Source organism: Apodemus sylvaticus, chromosome 23, assembly GCF_947179515.1.
Source record: "Apodemus sylvaticus chromosome 23, mApoSyl1.1, whole genome shotgun sequence".
Taxonomy (NCBI): Eukaryota; Metazoa; Chordata; class Mammalia; order Rodentia; family Muridae; genus Apodemus; species Apodemus sylvaticus.
This window is the reverse complement of record NC_067494.1, coordinates 40,016,998-40,035,072: the sequence shown is the minus strand read 5'-3', so window position 1 is coordinate 40,035,072 and position 18,075 is coordinate 40,016,998. Positions and strand designations below refer to the sequence as shown.

The 18,075-nt window shown below is 49.2% G+C and overlaps 1 protein-coding gene across 1 annotated transcript in view; it reads right to left on the bottom strand.

Moving 5' to 3' along the window:
- The window catches only part of Snx9 (sorting nexin 9), an 85,400-nt gene that overhangs the window by 45,050 nt on the left and 22,275 nt on the right, over positions 1–18,075 (bottom strand). Inside the window, exon 2 of the mRNA XM_052169320.1 lies at positions 326–412. Coding sequence (XP_052025280.1) covers positions 326–412 — 87 coding nt within the window. The remainder of the gene's footprint in view (positions 1–325; positions 413–18,075) is intronic.

The following is an 18,075-nucleotide window of genomic DNA, read 5'->3' as shown; positions in this document are numbered from 1 at the left end:
TCAGCATGACTGCTTATGTATTAGAGACACAGCCCTGCAGGGTAAGGGGAAAACACTGGGGATCGACCCCAGAACGACCACAGGATGCTTGGCAGGTGACAAACGTTAGGGAAAACCAGCCAAAAAGAGGCGCAGTAAATTCAGTCACACACTCAGCCATGTGCAGGGACGGAACTTCTCTCGGTGCGCATGTAACAGCTTCTTGTCGCTTCAGCATTTCATAAGCAACAGCTGAAACACTGGTGTGCGCCCACGAGCTGAGGAAAAGGACGGACAGCACCACATAAAGCACACCCACCCAGCTGGGACCTCGCCGCGCTCTTACCGGGTTTGTAATTGTGATGATTTCTCCTTCATTAACTGTCAGCTCATTGTTTCCAGGTTCAGCAGCAAAGTCATACAAGACCCGGGCCTGCAGGGAGTGGGCAGGGAAAGAGGAAGTTACAAATGCAAGGCCAACACAAGCTATACAATGCAGCTTGCCTGTGAGCGCAGCTGTGTGACCCAGCCAGCGCCTGTGCCGGCTGACCAGGAGAAAGGAGACAGCTCTGGACAGCTATCTCCGTCAATGGCCGCAGCCCCTGCACATACTGCACTTAGAGAGGCTGGTCCTAAAAATACAACTCTATCACACCTGCTTCATTAACAGAGAAAGCGGCCTGCCCTTCATGCGGTCAGAAGCAGATGCAGGCATTGGTAACAGGTCCACTCAGGAACGGGGGCACTGCACAAGGCATGCTAGGCCAGCTTGACACAAGGCAGAGACTCCTGGGTCACTCCAGCCAGGGAGCCAGCCCTGGGACAACTTCTGAGCCTCACCTCACACAGCAGACACGGACACTCCTCCACAGTTTCCACTGGACCCAGAGCCACAGTGGGCTGTGTATACTAGCCAGGTTTCCCAAACAGCTGTGATTTTCAAAGTGGATAACCTACTTGTGGTGTACGTGGCTAGGACACAGAACAGAGCCGCTGCGCTCACGGAACCCACCCTCAGCAAACGTCTAGCACCCAGCACTTCCGGAAGGACCAGCCTGAGCTCACCGCTGTCCTCCTCCAGAGCTGCTTCAATCCAACTATTGTAACAGAGAGGGAAGACTCCCAAGCAGTGCTAGAAGATGAGAGGGGCCCCACTACCTTGAAATGCATAAAAAATAATATAAACTATTTGTGAGCAAGTCATAAACCAGGTATTTAAAACTGTTACAAAATTTCACTGGTGCTTCATAATGTTCAATGGAAACATTTTTTTACTTTTCCCCACATTTGAAACTTTTCCTAAAAAATACTGGAAAGAAACAAATGACAGTGCAGTCTGTCAGTCAAGATGTCCCATCCGCTGTCCCCTGGCAGCAGGGAAGGGGCTGAGTGACAGGCGAGGGGACAAACACTGCCAGTCTACACAGACCAGGACAAAGGACAAAGAAACCACGTGGAGGTACTGTCCTCACACAGCTGCACACTACATAGACTTCTGCTTGTCACGGGGTGGGACATTTTTTGGAAGCATGTCACATCAACCTCAGTCCTCTGCGACGAGGGCAGGAGGAGATAAAGGGGAGGGCGCCCTGCGGAAGGAAGCGAGCTTCCTCTGGAGCGGAGCCCAGGCTGCTGGCCCACCTCCAGGCCGGAGAGCAACCTGCAGCTTTGTTGCTGCTCCTTAAGATGCCTGCTGCATTTTCCAGTTTGGCTAAATCCAGTTGGTCCCCAGATACAGAATCCGGAAGCCCGTGTTACTAGGTGTAATTCCATGAACAGTGAGGCAGTGACACTGTTGGTGGAGACTCCTTCGCACTCTAGACATTAGTGAGCGGTCGTGATGGGATGGTTAGAGGCTGTGTGCCTCCCAAAGCTCACAGTCAACCATCATCCCGGGTCAAGTGTTGGGAACAGGAACCTAAGGGAGGAACCTACTGCTAGCTCTCAGAATGTATTGCCACAAAACAGGCTTCTCGAGAGCGCTTATTCTCTCCAGCTTTTCTGCCATGTGGCCTCTCCACCTGATGCACACAAGTAGGGCTAACAGTCTTGACCTTTGACATCCCTGCATCTGCAATGTGGTGAAATAAATTCCATTCTTTGTTAACTGCCTGCCCTCCAGCATTCTGTTAAGGTAGCACAAATGAACTCAGACACTCACAGGAAAACTGACAGGCAGCGTGGACATGTTTAAAACACATATTAAAAACCAGACATGAGTCTTAGAAAACAGAATGGAGAGTAATTTACGAGAACAAAAAGATTTCAATAGCACATTTTCAAGTAAGTATGAACTGTCCGGACAAAAAGCACTGGCCGGAATAAGGAATGCACAGACAGGGCAGGGCACCCTCAGCACTGACGACCCTGGACTGCCTCAGGACCACCTCAGCTCCAGTGTCTGCTGTCTACTTCCTATACACAGGACCTCAGCTCCAGTGTCTGCTGTCTACTTCCTACACACATGACCTCAACTCCAGTGTCTGCTGTCTACTTTCTACACACAGGGCCTCAGCTCCAGTGTCTGCTGTCTACTTTCTACACACAGGGCCTCAGCTCCAGTGTCTGCTGTCTACTTCCTACACACATGACCTCAGCTCCAGTGTCTGCTGTCTACTTTCTACACACAGGGCCTCAACTCCAGTGTCTGCTGTCTACTTCCTATACACATGACCTCAGCTCCAGTGTCTGCTGTCTACTTCCTATACACAGGACCTCAGCTCCAGTGTCTGCTGTCTACTTCCTATGCACACGGCCTCAGCTCCAGTGTCTGCTGTCTACTTCCTATACACACATGACCTCAGCTCCAGTGTCTGCTGTCTACTTCCTATACACACATGACCTCAGCTCCAGTGTCTGCTGTCTACTTCCTATACACATGACCTCAGCTCCAGTGTCTGCTGTCTACTTCCTATACACATGACCTCGGCTCCAGTGTCTGCTGTCTATTTCCTATACACACATGACCTCAGCTCCAGTGTCTGCTGTCTACTTCCTATACACATGACCTCAGCTCCAGTGTCTGCTGTCTACTTCCTATGCACACGGCCTCAGCTCCAGTGTCTGCTGTCTACTTCCTATACACACATGACCTCAGCTCCAGTGTCTGCTGTCTACTTCCTATACACACATGACCTCAGCTCCAGTGTCTGCTGTCTACTTCCTATACACACGGCCTCAGCTCCAGTGTCTGCTGTCTACTTCCTATGCACACGGCCTCAGCTCCAGTGTCTGCTGTCTACTTCCTATACACACATGACCTCAGCTCCAGTGTCTGCTGTCTACTTCCTATACACATGACCTCAGCTCCAGTGTCTGCTGTCTACTTCCTATACACACACGGCCTCAGCTCCAGTGTCTGCTGTCTACTTCCTATACACACGGCCTCAGCTCCAGTGTCTGCTGTCTACTTCCTATACACATGACCTCAGCTCCAGTGTCTGCTGTCTACTTCCTATACACACGGCCTCAGCTCCAGTGTCTGCTGTCTACTTCCTATACACATGACCTCAGCTCCAGTGTCTGCTGTCTACTTCCTATACACACATGACCTCAGCTCCAGTGTCTGCTGTCTACTTCCTATACACATGACCTCAGCTCCAGTGTCTGCTGTCTACTTCCTATACACACATGACCTCAGCTCCAGTGTCTGTTGTCTACTTCCTATACACACATGACCTCAGCTCCAGTGTCTGCTGTCTGCTTCCTATACACACGGCCTCAGCTCCAGTGTCTGCTGTCTACTTCCTATACACACATGACCTCAGCTCCAGTGTCTGCTGTCTACTTCCTATACACAGGACTTCAGCTCCAGTGTCTGCTGTCTACTTCCTACACACATGACCTCAGCTCCAGTGTCTGCTGTCTACTTCCTATACACACATGACCTCAGCTCCAGTGTCTGCTGTCTGCTTCCTATACACACATGACCTCAGCTCCAGTGTCTGCTGTCTACTTCCTACACACATGACCTCAGCTCCAGTGTCTGTTGTCTACTTCCTATACACATGACCTCAGCTCCAGTGTCTGCTGTCTACTTCCTATACACACATGACCTCAGCTCCAGTGTCTGCTGTCTGCTTCCTATACACATGACCTCAGCTCCAGTGTCTGCTGTCTACTTCCTATACACACATGACCTCAGCTCCAGTGTCTGCTGTCTGCTTCCTATACACACGGCCTCAGCTCCAGTGTCTGCTGTCTACTTCCTATATACAGGGCCTCAGCTGCAGTGTCTGCTGTCTACTTCCTATACACAGGGCCTCAGCTGCAGTGTCTGCTGTCTACTTCCTATACACAGGGCCTCAGCTCCAGTGTCTGCTGTCTACTTCCTATACACACGGCCTCAGCTGCAGTGTCTGCTGTCTACTTCCTATACACACGGCCTCAGCTCCAGTGTCTGCTGTCTACTTCCTATACACACATGACCTCAGCTCCAGTGTCTGCTGTCTACTTCCTATACACACGGCCTCAGCTCCAGTGCCTACTATCTACTCCTGTATTTCCTATCTGGCCTTTCAAAGAAGAGTTGTTTTTTCCCTGTGTCACCTCTTCCAATGTTATTCATATTCTAGAGCTAAGTTTCCACAAAGTTCCTGATTAGCAGATAACTTTACGCTATATATTCAATGTAGACTACCAACCACAATGAATTCCCTCAATAGAAATTTCAGAAAGCCCATGTGAGGTAAATGGCTGGTGGGCATTGATCTAGGTACTAGGAAAGCACATGACAGCCTGTGTTCTCCAATGGCCCAGATCCCATGACAGCGAGTGCCTGGCACAGCTGCTGCTGAGTGCACACCTCTCCTGAGAGAAGAACACAGACGCTCCTCCTCCTTTACCCACACTGTTCTTGCTTGCTCCATATCACCTTCTTGTGTTCTCTTCTGAATCCCAGTGACTGTAAAAATCACTCCATGACTCATTGGTCAAGGGCACTTAAGGCCTGGGGTTTGATCCTTATCCCCAGGGTAGGGAAGAAAGAGAAAAGAGGAGAGAGATACTAGAAATTTTAATACAAAGCAAGCTGTAAGAAACTCTGCAGTGTACGGCTGGTGAGATGGCTCCAGGCCTATGGTGCCCGACCTGAGTAAGATCCTTGGAGCACACGGTTGGCTGAGGGAAGGAAGGAACTCACCTTTCCTTCCACGTCACACATATGCCATGGCACATGTACCGCCCCAAATCAATTAACCCAAATTAGAAACATCTTTAATTCATATCAGAAAATATTCTAATTTACAAAGAGTTTATATAATTCAAGAAATAGTGGCCTAAAGGAGAACAGGCAGAAAAGCACTCGCTGAAGAGAAATACTAACAACCATTGACCACAGAAAACACTGCTCAACTGCTCAGACACAGGACACTGATTTTGTGATAGATTTTGTCAGGTTTATTTCACCTTTAAATATCTACCAGTAACAGGTATTGTGTGTGTGTGTGTGTGTGTGTGTGTGTTTATTCTTCCCATCTTTTTAAACAAAAATTCACTCAACTTTTATATTTCTGCTAATCTAGCAGGTGAAGAATGCTACACTAATACGGGTTTAAATATTCAATTACTCTTCGCTGTGATTTGGGTTCTAAACATTGAGTTATTAAAGGTGTGTGCTGAAGTCTAGAAGGAAACAGAACTCTGAGAGGTGGGCTCAGGTGGGAGTCGGGTCACTGAGGAGGCTTCATTCAGTTAAGTAGATCCACCCCAGAACACACCTACCATGAGGGGCTGCCTTGCACAAGCCTAAAAGGACCAGAACCAGCCTTGGCCCAGGACCTCCGACTGAACGAGCTGAGGCTTTGCTAGGTCAGTTATTTCAGGTGTTGGTTACAGAGACAGCAGGGTGCAGGTCTGGAGGAAGGGCCCACAGGCTCACAGACTTGAATGCTTGGTTCCCAGGTGGCAGAAACATTGAGGAAGGATTAGGAGGCTGGCTTTGTTGGAGGAGGTGTGTCAGCAACACCATAGGACTGTGTAGCAGACAGGAAAAGAACCTGTGAGTAGACAGACACCGCAGGAACTGTCAGGCAAGGAAAGCAAAGTGCGAACTAGGGCCTGCGGTGGCCATCTTTCACAGGGAGGCAGGCTAGTGTTTCTATTTGCAGGATTTCTGTAACAGAGCATTAAAGAATAAGAAACGAATTTTAAACTGCTTACCTAGAATGACAGAGAAGGAACATATGTGGATAAGAACAGAAATGTTTCAGTGTATTTTTTCTTGTTTTAATTTTAATATGTAGCTACATCACTGATCTAAGAACTCTAAATTAAAATTCTAACAAAAGATAAAATGTTAGAATGACTTTAAGAAAGTTCCTAGCTAAAAAGTGGATTCCATCTGAGAAACATTACAAAGTGCTGGTCACACCCTTACATTCATGCCACTGTGACCCGTGGGCAGACGTGCCAGGCCAGGTGTAATGTAGCTCACAGGGTCTCCGTGATGTCTGTTCTCCCCAGCCACCTGTAAGCACCTTCTGATACTATGAATGCAAGCCCAGAGAGAGGAGGTTTCCAGGCCGGTACCAGCTCGATTTCTCTGAGTCCTGTGACCAAGCCTATAGTGTCTTCAGCAGCAGCCACCAGCGGTTTCTGGTGGACAGCCAAGGAGGCAATAGCCTGTACTGTTTGGGGATGGTTATTATCCCATATGGGGCAAACTCTTCCTGACCGATGACATGTAAGGCCCACTCCACAGCAGGAAACTCATGTCTGATACTAGAAATCTAGCCACGACCTCATGGTGGAGCAGCCCACTGGCCCTGGGTCGGGGTGGAGAACCTATTACCACTATTTTGCTAAGTAAACATAGTATCAGGTCACCTTCTAAATACATCTTTACATCAGTAAATTAATCCAAGCATCAGGCCTCATTACATTCCTTTTCCCTCCAGGCTCAGAGAACACCATGGAAGACAGACTGTAGGAGTCAGAGACTGAGGAAGATTGGGGAAACCCGTGTCTTCTGGACATGAAAGGGGCCAGCGTTTCCATGAGCTCCTGGCAGCCCCGGCTCCCTGCAGATGAAGCCAGTCAACACTGCAGCATGGACAGGGTGGGGGCTGTGCGTAGGGTGGGCACAGGAACAGGCTGTGGACCTGCTCACAGCTGATAGCTCCCAGGCAGGGAAAGACCGTTTTCTTATGGGGTGTGGTCCCTGGTAGGTTGCCCATGCACCAGTGCAGACTACACCCATGCATATATGAACAGTATTAATTGCATTTGGTTAATTATAAAACAGGAGAAGGAAGAGGAGGAAGAAAGAGGAGGGAGGAGGAAGGAGAGGAAGGAGGGGGAGGAGGGAGGAGGAGAGAGGAGTAAGGAGGAGGAGGAAGAAGGAGGGAGGAGGGAGGAGGGAGGAGGAGCAAGGAGGAAGGGGGAGGAGGAAGAAGGAGGGAGAGGAGGAGGGAGGAGGAGCAAGGAGGAAGGAAGGGGGAGGAGGAAGAAGGAGGGGGAGGAGGGAGGAGGAGCGGAGGAGAGAGGAGGAAGGAGGAGGGAGGAGGGGGAAGAAGAGAGGAGGAAGAAGGAGGAGGGAGGAGGAAGAATGAGGAGGGAGGAAGAGGAGGGAGGAGGAAGGAGGAGGAAGGAGGAGGAAGTAGAAGTAGTAAGAGGAGATGAAATTGCAACAGAAACATGGTGGACCTGAAACTGGGGTAGGGTGAATATAATCATGTATATACCTATGTGTGTATGTACATACATACATATATATGTATATATATACATGGATACACACATACATATAGATGATAGTCTCAAAGAATAAAAACACAAGTTAAAATAAGATTAGAAATTTAAAACACTGTATCTCTATCTAAGACATTCAAACGCCCACGGGAGGGAGACCTGACAGTCCGTGAGAGCGACCGCTTCCTGCTAGTGAGAGCACAGACCTCCCTTACTTATCACAAAACTCCTGGGAAAGAGATTAGCACGTGGCTAAAACAGTCCTGCAACTCTCATGTCCACTGCATCTGTTTGTTTATGTGTTTATTTACTTATGTGTTTGGACAGCATTTTCTGTATATAACAAAAGTAACATAATGAAGTTATGCAAAAGGTTTAAAAACAATCCACTTTCCTAGCCAAAGGGCACAGGTGCTAATAGGTGGGGTTTTATTTGTTTTTGAGACAGGGTCTCATGTAACCCAGTCTGGCCTCACATTCCCTGTGTGGTAGAGCGTGACCCTAACCTTCTACCCCACCCCCTTCCTCTCTCCCTTGTGCTGGAACAGCAGGTACAGGAGCAAGCTCAGGGATTCATGCTTGCCAAATGAGCTTCTACCACCTGAACCACACCCCCAGCGCGGTTCTGAAGACATCTTTCACAGGGAGACTAGTGTTTCTATTTGCAGTATTTCTGTAACAGAGCATTAAAGAACAAGAAACCAAATTTAAACTGATTAGAGAGTAGCAGACACTTGACACATTCCTGCACATGCACTTCACTATACCTGCCCACAATCACTACACACACACACACACACACACACACTGTACACACCCCACACTGCATCACACACACACACACTGTACACACACTGCATCTCATGTAGTCCAGGCTGGCTCAATCTCTATGCAGCCAAGGCTGACCTAGGATTTCTGGTTCTGATGCTTTAATTTCACCTACAGGTTTGGTGCACTACACGTTTCACTAGGCTCTGTGCACACTGGGCTGAGCTGCAAAGTGAGCTCATTGGTTTCTTACCCAATCTTAGGCAACTCCTATCAGCACATCAAAAATTGTTTATCAACTTTTCTCAACCCCCAGGGTTGCTAGGAACACAAGTTCATTTCTAGTTCCAAAATGAAATGTTGCATTATTTTTCTTGACTGTAAAAGCATGTCTCTATTGCAGAGAGGAGAGATGGGGTGGAGGTGGGGATGGGGGAAGTTTAAAGCAAATATCCAAATTCCCAACCCCAGAGATAAGTACGGAACAACCTAGTGATTAGGAGCTGCCTTTAAGCCAGGCAGCAGGTTCAAGTCCCTACTCTGTCAACTCAGTAGCCATGAAAACTTGGCCCATTTCTTTAAGCTCTCCTCTCAAATTCCTCAAGAATAAGATAAGGATAACAGCTGGTGCCTTGTGACTTGAATGACAAATGAAGCAATAAATTTAAAGCACAGGAAAAAAAAAAGAACTGGCTTAGCAGGCCAGTTAATGCTGGCTACTATGCCCTTCAGTTTGTATAAACCACAGCATATATAATAATTACTTTGTCTTTTTAGACCGCTATGGGGTTCTGGGATTAGTGCTAGGGTTCTAGGCAAAGCAGATTTCACAGCTATTAGCACCCATCAAAGCTGTTTCTGGAATCTGCTTCTTTGCAGAGTCTCAAGGAAACTGGGTGGGGTCAGCCAGACCCACCCAAGCGTGCTATGTGGCCTGCAGTGTCTGTGTCCAGTCAGCAGTAGAACAGGATAAAGAGAGGCCCCAAGGCTGCCTCTAAAGGCTGTGAGGACAAACTCCTTACTGAAGCTGAGATAAGGAGCTATCCCAGACCCAAACCACATGGTAGGGCAGGGAAGGATTCTGGGAGTGCAAGAGTCCTGTCAAAGAAGAAACTATACTTCTGTGTGAAGTGATGCAGGTTCCATTGTATTTCATTGTTATTCTGACAAGAACCAAATACAGGGGTGTGTGTGTGTGTGTGTGTGTGTGTGTGTGTGTGTATACCAAGGTGAGGCAATCTCATCCTATCCATACTTGGAAGATGTGATGGATAGATCAAAAAAAGAAAGGGAAAACCAGGACACAGTCAAGCAACACTACCACCAATATAAGAAAGATTTGTGAGGCAAGAAAACTAGAAAATCAGTCACCTTTAAAGATGAAGGCATACTGTGAGAACACAGCCTTGGCTACAGAAAATGTAAGTTCCCATACGACACCCTTTCGGTGGGAGAAACAGAAACTGGACACACAGGGTCTCTGGACACACAGGAACAGTAAGGCAAGTTCTCGGGGAACTTAATTATTTAAAAATGTGTAGGAGCAGGGTTGGAGAGATGGATCTGCAGGCAAAGGCACTGGGTGCCCAGCTCAATCCTTAGACATCCGTGGTGTAAGAAGATAACCAACTGCTTTAGGCTGTCCTCTGGCTTCTACACAGCCACCACCACCACCGCCAAAGCCACCACCACTACCACTGCCACAGCCACCACCACCACCGCCACAGCCACCACCACCACCACTGCCATAGCCACCACCACCGCTACCGACAGACAGACAAACAGACACACACAGTAAAACATTTAAAAAATATATATGAGAACATGAAACTTTAAAAAATGCATTTAAAAACTTACAAAATAATTTCTCTGTCAATTATTTGGGGAAATCCATTAGCAACGTGATACACGACACACATCGGAAGCGACAGGCCACAGCGCACTCCTGCAGACAGGGCACACGGGGTCTCCTCGTGCCCGTCAGCACACTCCAATTCAAACTCCCAAGAACACTTTTGTTTGTGAAGAAATTATAATGAATTTGTCCCACATGCACACACTGGAACAAACCAAGATAACAAACAAAGATAAACATCTTTAGCATTTATACGGCCTCAAACGATAACCCATGTTCAGGGACCACGAGAAATATTTCAAACACTTTCATTCAGCTCCTTGATACAAGCTCAGTACAGCTTCCAATGGTTGCCATTAGGTTCAGAAACAGCTGCATATTATGGCATGCCATAGAGGAAGGCTCAGCCATCGGTCTCTGTCTGCTAACGACCACTGGCACACACCACTCCACCTTTTCCTGTACAATTTATTCTGAGTACCCCAACAGCTCCACTTACGTTTTTAAAAAAGCCTAATCTCAAGAGAGCTTTTTAAAACATTCACTCAAAAAAGGAATCTATCAAAATCTTCTGTGTATCTCATGCCTTAAGCCCCTCACAGAGGCAGAGACTTCTCCAAACTCTGCAGAACGAAGCTGAGGTGACCTAGGTTACAGCAGTCTTCACCAGCAGCTGGAGGGCGGGAAAGCGCAGTAAGGAAGGCTCGTGCCCTGGCACTGCAAGACGCTGTTCTAATGCAGTCAGCAGGGCCTCGCAGAGGAAACAGCAACATGGGAATCACATGGGAAGAGAAAGCCCGAAGGCGGCTGCAGGGGAGGAGAGGCGGGTGAGGCCGAGCAGCCTCGGGCAAGCGCGCGCTGGTCCAGTGGCTAGGGCAGGACTCTGAGCAGAAAGCCCCAATCCGAAGCCCATTCCACGGACGGAGAGACAGACTGGAGCCACAGGAGGATGGAGACTGCAGAAGCCCGTCTCTGTGAGTTTGCTGAGGACATGAAGCTATACACCCTTCTTCAAGTACAGGGCTCTTTAGAAACATCCAAACATGAAGGCAAAAACTAATATACAAAAAATAAAGTTAAAAGTGTTGTAAAATGTTGGAGGCTAGAAAGAGCTCGGTGGCTGAGAGAGTCCACGGGTCTGGAGAGGGCCTGCGTTGAATCCCAGTCACACAGCAAGGGCCTCCCAAGGGCCTGCCACTCCAGCCTACCCCATGGCACCTGCAGTCATGTGCAAATACACACATAATTTGAAATAAAACACATCTTTAAAAGCAAGCTTGCTAAAGACTAAGGACCCAAATCACATTTTTAATAACTAACCTTAAATGAAGGTGAACCACAGGTGGAAAGTATAACAGCATTCATGAAAAGTGCAGGCGCTTAGGGTGTGTGGGGAGCCGGGAGTGGGCGTGCCGGCCACTCAGAGCAGAGTGTAGTACCTGACAGCCCAGCACTGAGGAGGCGGGACGGGTGCACCCCCCAGGATGCACCAGCCAACCAGACTGGCAGGATAGGGACCCCAGGTTCAGAGGCCAGGCCTCAAAACCAAGGTGCACAGCAGTAAGGAGACACACCTCCCATCCAGTCTGGGCCTCTCAGCCCACAGCTCATGCCCTCACACACATGCATAAGCCACACACATCCTAAAGAAAAAGTCATGTGTGTGCTTGAGTGTCAGTGTGCTTCAGAAACGGTTAGAAGGACTTACAAAACACCTGGGTGACGGCAGAGTAAAGAGAAGGTTTGGCTTTACCCCGGGGATTTCAGTGGTCTTTTTTTCATTGAGTTGTAGATTTTTTAAAAATAAAATGTTTATTTACTCAAAGACGATAACCAGGCCCAACAGTGTGGGCTGTAACCCAGCAAGCAGGAGGTCAAGGAAATAAGGAAGAAGGGCTACACAGCAAGGTATCTCAAAAACCCAAACCAACAATACTGACAAAAATAATAACTCTGGGAACTAATTAAAAAAAAAAGTAGACAAACTAGATGTGGTGATGCATGCCTTTAATACAGGCAGAGGCAAGGGCAGAGGCTCAGAGAGGCAGAGAGGCAGAGGCAGAGAGGCAGAGAGGCAGAGAAGGCAGAGAAGGCAGAGGCAGAGGAGGCAGAGGCAGAGGCAGAGGCAGAGGCAGGTAGATCTCTCTGAGTTTGAGGTCAGCCTGGTGTACATAGCGAATGCCAAGCCAGCTAGGGCTCTAGTAGAGTGAGACTCTATCTTGAGAGAGCAAGAGACAGAATTTGAAGAAAGTAAAGCTGTAAGCTAGTTCTTCAACAAGCCTCTCGTTGATTGAACAAGTGTTCAATCAATGAAAATTTGCTAAATAACTAATATTAAAATATCTAGAAACAATTGTTTCCTAGGGACAACATAGAATATCTTAGTTTTCTAAACCTTAAAGATAAATAATTTATCTCAAAATAGTATATGTGGATTTGTGATTATAGTAAAATGAGGCTGAGAAATGAAATCTAATAAAAAGCCTCAGTATCACTGTATTCTATGATGCTCAGCACTTGAGGGAGCTCACAACCCTCGCTCAGCAAGAGCTACACGAGTCCAGCTCGGGGCTGTGCTACAATCCAATGTCCAGGAAAGAAATCACAGTCGGGGATTCGGGGAAATGTGTGGCAGTCAGCAGAGACTGCGAAGTCTCGGACTCGGGACCTCATACACGGCAGTTGTTCCACGGCGGCAGTTCAACATTTCATCACTGCAAACTCTACTTCCGTCCACATCGGTTTAAAATGACTGTGGCTGAGTATCTGTAAGGTTCAGACACTCTTAAAGGCGACAGCCAAGAGCGCTGGTTGATCTGTAACCGTGTAGACAGGCAGGGAAGTGGCACAGCTTCGTTTGCAGGTTTATGTCCAAAAGAACTAAAAGCAGGACTCAGCCGGGCTCCTGTTAGCCAACAGTCGACTCAGTGTTACTCAAAACGACAAAGCACACTGAACGGTCTGAACTGCCTAAAAGGTGTGAAGGTGACGGGTTTTCTATCACAGCTACCACTAGTTTAAAAGATCATACAAATCAATAAACTTGCACAACTGTGAAGATGAATGGCTCTGTATCTTCCTCCTCCTCTGGAACTAGCCGCGTGCCACTGCGCTGGCTAGCACAGGCTAGAGCGTAGGGCCCGCTCAAGAGAGGGCAAAGTTCTTTAGACAGCCATGCATGAGAACGCAGAGAGAAAGGCCTAGCGCTCGGAAGACACAGTCAACCCTGACGCAGGGCTCTGGGAGCCAACACAGACATGATCTTCACCCCACCATCACAGGAGCAAAGGAAGGGAGGAGGAGCCAGAGCACGGCGACCCTCCATCCGCGTCTAACCCCTCCATCCAGGTCTAACCCCTCCATCCGCGTCTAACCCCTCCATCCGCGTCTAACCCCTCCATCCGGGTCTAACCCCTCCATCCGGGTCTAACCCCTCCATCCGCGTCTAACCCCTCCATCCGGGTCTAACCCCTCCATCCGGGTCTAACCCCTCCATCCGCGTCTAACCCCTCCATCCGGGTCTAACCCCTCCATCCGCGTCTAACCCCTCCATCCGCGTCTAACCCCTCCATCCGCGTCTAACCCCTCCATCCGGGTCTAACCCCTCCATCCGCGTCTAACCCCTCCATCCGGGTCTAACCCCTCCATCCGGGTCTAACCCCTCCATCCGCGTCTAACCCCTCCATCCGGGTCTAACCCCTCCATCCGCGTCTAACCCCTCTATCCGCGTCTAACCCCTCCATCCGGGTCTAACCCCTCCATCCGCGTCTAACCCCTCCATCCGGGTCTAACCCCTCCATCCGGGTCTAACCCCTCCATCCGCGTCTAACCCCTCCATCCGCGTCTAACCCCTCCATCCGCGTCTAACCCCTCCATCCGCGTCTAACCCCTCCATCCGGGTCTAACCCCTCCATCCGGGTCTAACCCCTCCATCCGGGTCTAACCGCTCCATCACTAAACTCTGAGCCTACTCTGGGGACAGAAATCAAATCTTTCCACTCTCTGAAGTGCTTCCTTCTCTACATATTTAAAAAGAAAATACAATCAGACCACCCTCAGCCCTGCTATCCCTCTGACCAACACTGTCAATACTTACTCTCAATAAGTCAAATCTCAAGAGAAAGACTCCATGTCTACTCTGCTCCGTCAAGCTATGCCCATACACCTGGCCAAGGATCCTTGCCGCTGAGGACCCTGAAGTCTGACTCCCTCATCTCCTGCCCACAGAGGACACGTCCCCACCTCTTCCTTTTCAGGGAACTCCCCCTGGTCTTCTGCACACACATCTTCCTCTGGCTTGCTCACCGCCCCGTTTGGTGTGAACTGAGGTCTCCTAAGGAAGCTGATTTAGTGAAGGGCCCGCAGGCTGCCCTTTCACTGACTGGAACCCTGAGGGTGGACAGAAGGAATGTGGCCACAGCCGAAATGATCCTAGGCCGGTTACCTTGACTTCTGTGTCAGGCCTACGGCTCCCATGATTACTAGGCACAGCGCTCTGAGGAGATGACTGTGGAGGCTGGAGACACCCTAACCCTGACCTCAGAGGGACCCTCCAGCTTGCTGTGGCTGCCTCCCAACAACATAATTTGAAAATGCATTGATGTATGACTTTCCTTTGTTCTGTGACCAAAAAGGTGCCCAGAGCCTTTTCCACCGTGAAGGTAGACTGTAACACATGAGTGCGCTCCTAGGTCCCAGTCAGTCACACCAGGCTCAAAGCAGCCTGTGTTCTTGCTTCCTTGCTCAGTTATTATTTTACACCACCAAGCGTGACGCTTGCCTTCGGGACAGCCTCACTGAGCACCATGCTCTCCCGGCTCCTCTCCCCGCCACATCCCCCTGAGGACCTCACTGGCCATCCTTATACAGAGGAATCCCAGCTCATTTTTCAATCCTTGTGTCTCTCTTTTCTCTCAGCTTTATTCGTCTTTATCAGATTTCCATGCACAAGACTCACAGGCGTCTACCTCAGAAACCGTATGCTGTGTGGGAGCTGAGGGAGCTCTAAGGTGACTGTGTGAAAGGGAAGATGTGCTGAGAGATTGTACTGTTTGACATGGGCAGAGCCATGCCAAGAACCAATGCCTTAGAGCCCAGGGGATGGCAGGCCTCCTCCCCACCTACCCCAGGGTGGGGCTCAGAGGAACAACGAAGCCTTAAGGCCCTGGGTCTGAGTTCAAATGTTGGCAGGTACAGCTTCCTTCTCCCTCACCCGCAGAGTCGTCCTGTCAGGGCCAGCAATGCCCCTCCACTGCATATGGGACCACATGCGCTGAGGTTCCGGGCTGCTGAGCTGGAGGCGTGCCCCCTCAGAGTACGCCCAGGCTGCTGGACTCCATTTTTCTATGTCTGTGTGTCTGTCCTGTCTTCTTTCCCTCCCTGCATCAGTCAGGTTTCCAGGACCTGCAGTAACCTGGGCCTCTGCACTGGGAGCTGTCTGTCCTTCCAAAAGCTACTTGTGCCCCTTCCCTCTCCCCTCAGCAAAGTTACGTCCTCTCCTTTAGCCAGCAGTGGAGAGTCTCCAGAGAAGCCGCACCTCCACAAAGAATAAGCTAACTGCTAACTAATCTTCTCTTAGATCTACTGAGCCCAGAACACCCAAAGACCTTCAGGTAGTATGTCTGCAGAAAAGGAGTGTGCCTATTTAAGGAACATTTAGGAACCAGCTCCAGGGAGGATATGGTTGGTCAGATCGTTCTGGCCTGAGGAAAAAAATAAAACAGGGCATGCGCTCTAGGTAAAATCCCACTCAGCATGGCCTTCCGGCCATGGCCTCACTGTAGCAGACCTCTCTGCCAGGGAAGCAGTTTGAGCCCCGCTCCCTAAGTGGAGTCTTGAGGGCTTCTCCGAAGTCTCAGGCCAGGAACAGAACTAACTTCCTTCTCACCCAGGCCTGGCTTTGGAGTAGTGGCTGTTGAGTAGTAAGCAGCCTCAATCAGCGCCCACCATGAATCCACTGTCTCAGGTGGAGCCTCCCTTACCTATAACACAGCACACCCGCTCACCTGACCTTACAACACACCTTGAAGAAAAACAGCAAGGGTTGGTTGGTTTGTTTCGCTCTTCTCTCACTCTCTTCACATCTAAGAAAAATCTACTTCCTAAGTCAACCTAAAACCTGCTCTCTTCTCTGCATCCCATGTCTGAGTTCCATAGCACAGGGGGCGTCGCCCACTCTTGCATGGGCTGCCCTGCACCTGCCGCTTCTCACACACTTCATTCTGCAGTCCTGCAGCCAGAGGGTGCGCCTGCTGTGCAAACTGAGTGTGTGCCTCTCCTGATGAAACCCTTCGGCGCTTCCTCGAACCTCCACACAGCACCCTAGGACACCCTACACCTCACAGCTAGGTCTGAACGTTACTGATCCTCCTTACACACAGTCTATGCAGGCTGGCCTATTATCGTAGCAGTAACTAGCAATCCCCTCCTTTAGCCTCAAGCATCCCAGCTTGCAGGGGCGGGAGGGCGGCACATGACTCCCTCACCCCGGCACATCTGGCACATCTCCAAGGCCAGAACTTCCCAGTCGTTCCTACCCTCAAATAGAGATTCCAGACTCACTGGACTAGCTTCAGTTCCCTAAACAGACACCTCCTGCCTGGATCCACATGTCCCTGCCACCACACCTCTGGATCACACAGCATTCCTCTTTACATTTGACTAACGCCTGCTGAGCTTCCCAGTTCAAGCAAGATCTCATAAGTATGTCTCCAACATTCATCATCCCCCTGCCCTTCCCACGGACGACCTGCAAGCTCTGTAGCCCATCATCAGCAATGCTTACTGTGTGTCTGTGTCTCCATGTCACTGTGTGTCTGTGTCCCCATGTCACTGTGTGTCTGCGTCCCCATGTCACTGTGTCTGTGTCCCCATGTCACTGTGTGTCTGTGTCCCCATGTCACTGTGTCTGTGTCCCCATGTCACTGTGTCTGTGTCCCCATGTCACTGTGTGTCTGTGTCCCCATGTCACTGTGTATCTGTGTCCCCATGTCACTGTGTGTCTGCGTCCCCATGTCACTGTGTGTCTGCATCCCCATGTCACTGTGTGTCTGTGTCCCCATGTTACTGTGTGTCTGTGTCCCCATGTTACTGTGTGTCTGTGTCCCCATGTTACTGTGTGTCTCTGTGTCCCCATGTCACTGTGTCTGTGTCCCCATGTCACTGTGTCTGTGTCCCCATGTCACTGTGTGTCTCTGTGTCCCCATGTCACTGTGTCTGTGTCCCCATGTCACTGTGTGTCTGCGTCCCCATGTCACTGTGTGTCTGTGTCCCCATGTCACTGTGTGTCTGCGTCCCCGTGTCACTGTGTCTGTGTCCCCATGTCACTATGTGTCTGCGTTTCTTGCTGGGCTCTTACTCCACCTTACTCAGTGTACTATTTGGCACAGCAGGCACAAACTACTTGGTAAGTGGGTAATGATTAATCTGTCCACAAGGAGTCCATGTTAGGACCTATACTAGATGCCCAGATGGTTCAAACTAATAAATTGATTTCTACTTCCAGTAAGTCTAATCTAGATCAGCTTTCAAAGTACAGAAAATAATTTTCTTTAAAAAAAACAAAAAATTTTCATTTTGGAAACACTTCCCTCAACAAAAGAACTGAAAACCAACAGCAAATCCTACACTAAGTTTTATTTTTCAAAAGGTCAATGCTCATCTTATGTTTGTGTATGTGTATACATATGCACATGTACACAGGTGTGTGCTCTAGTATGTGTGCTGTGTGTGTGTGTGTGTGTGTGTACATGCTGAGGTCAACACTGAGTATCTTCCAGTATCGC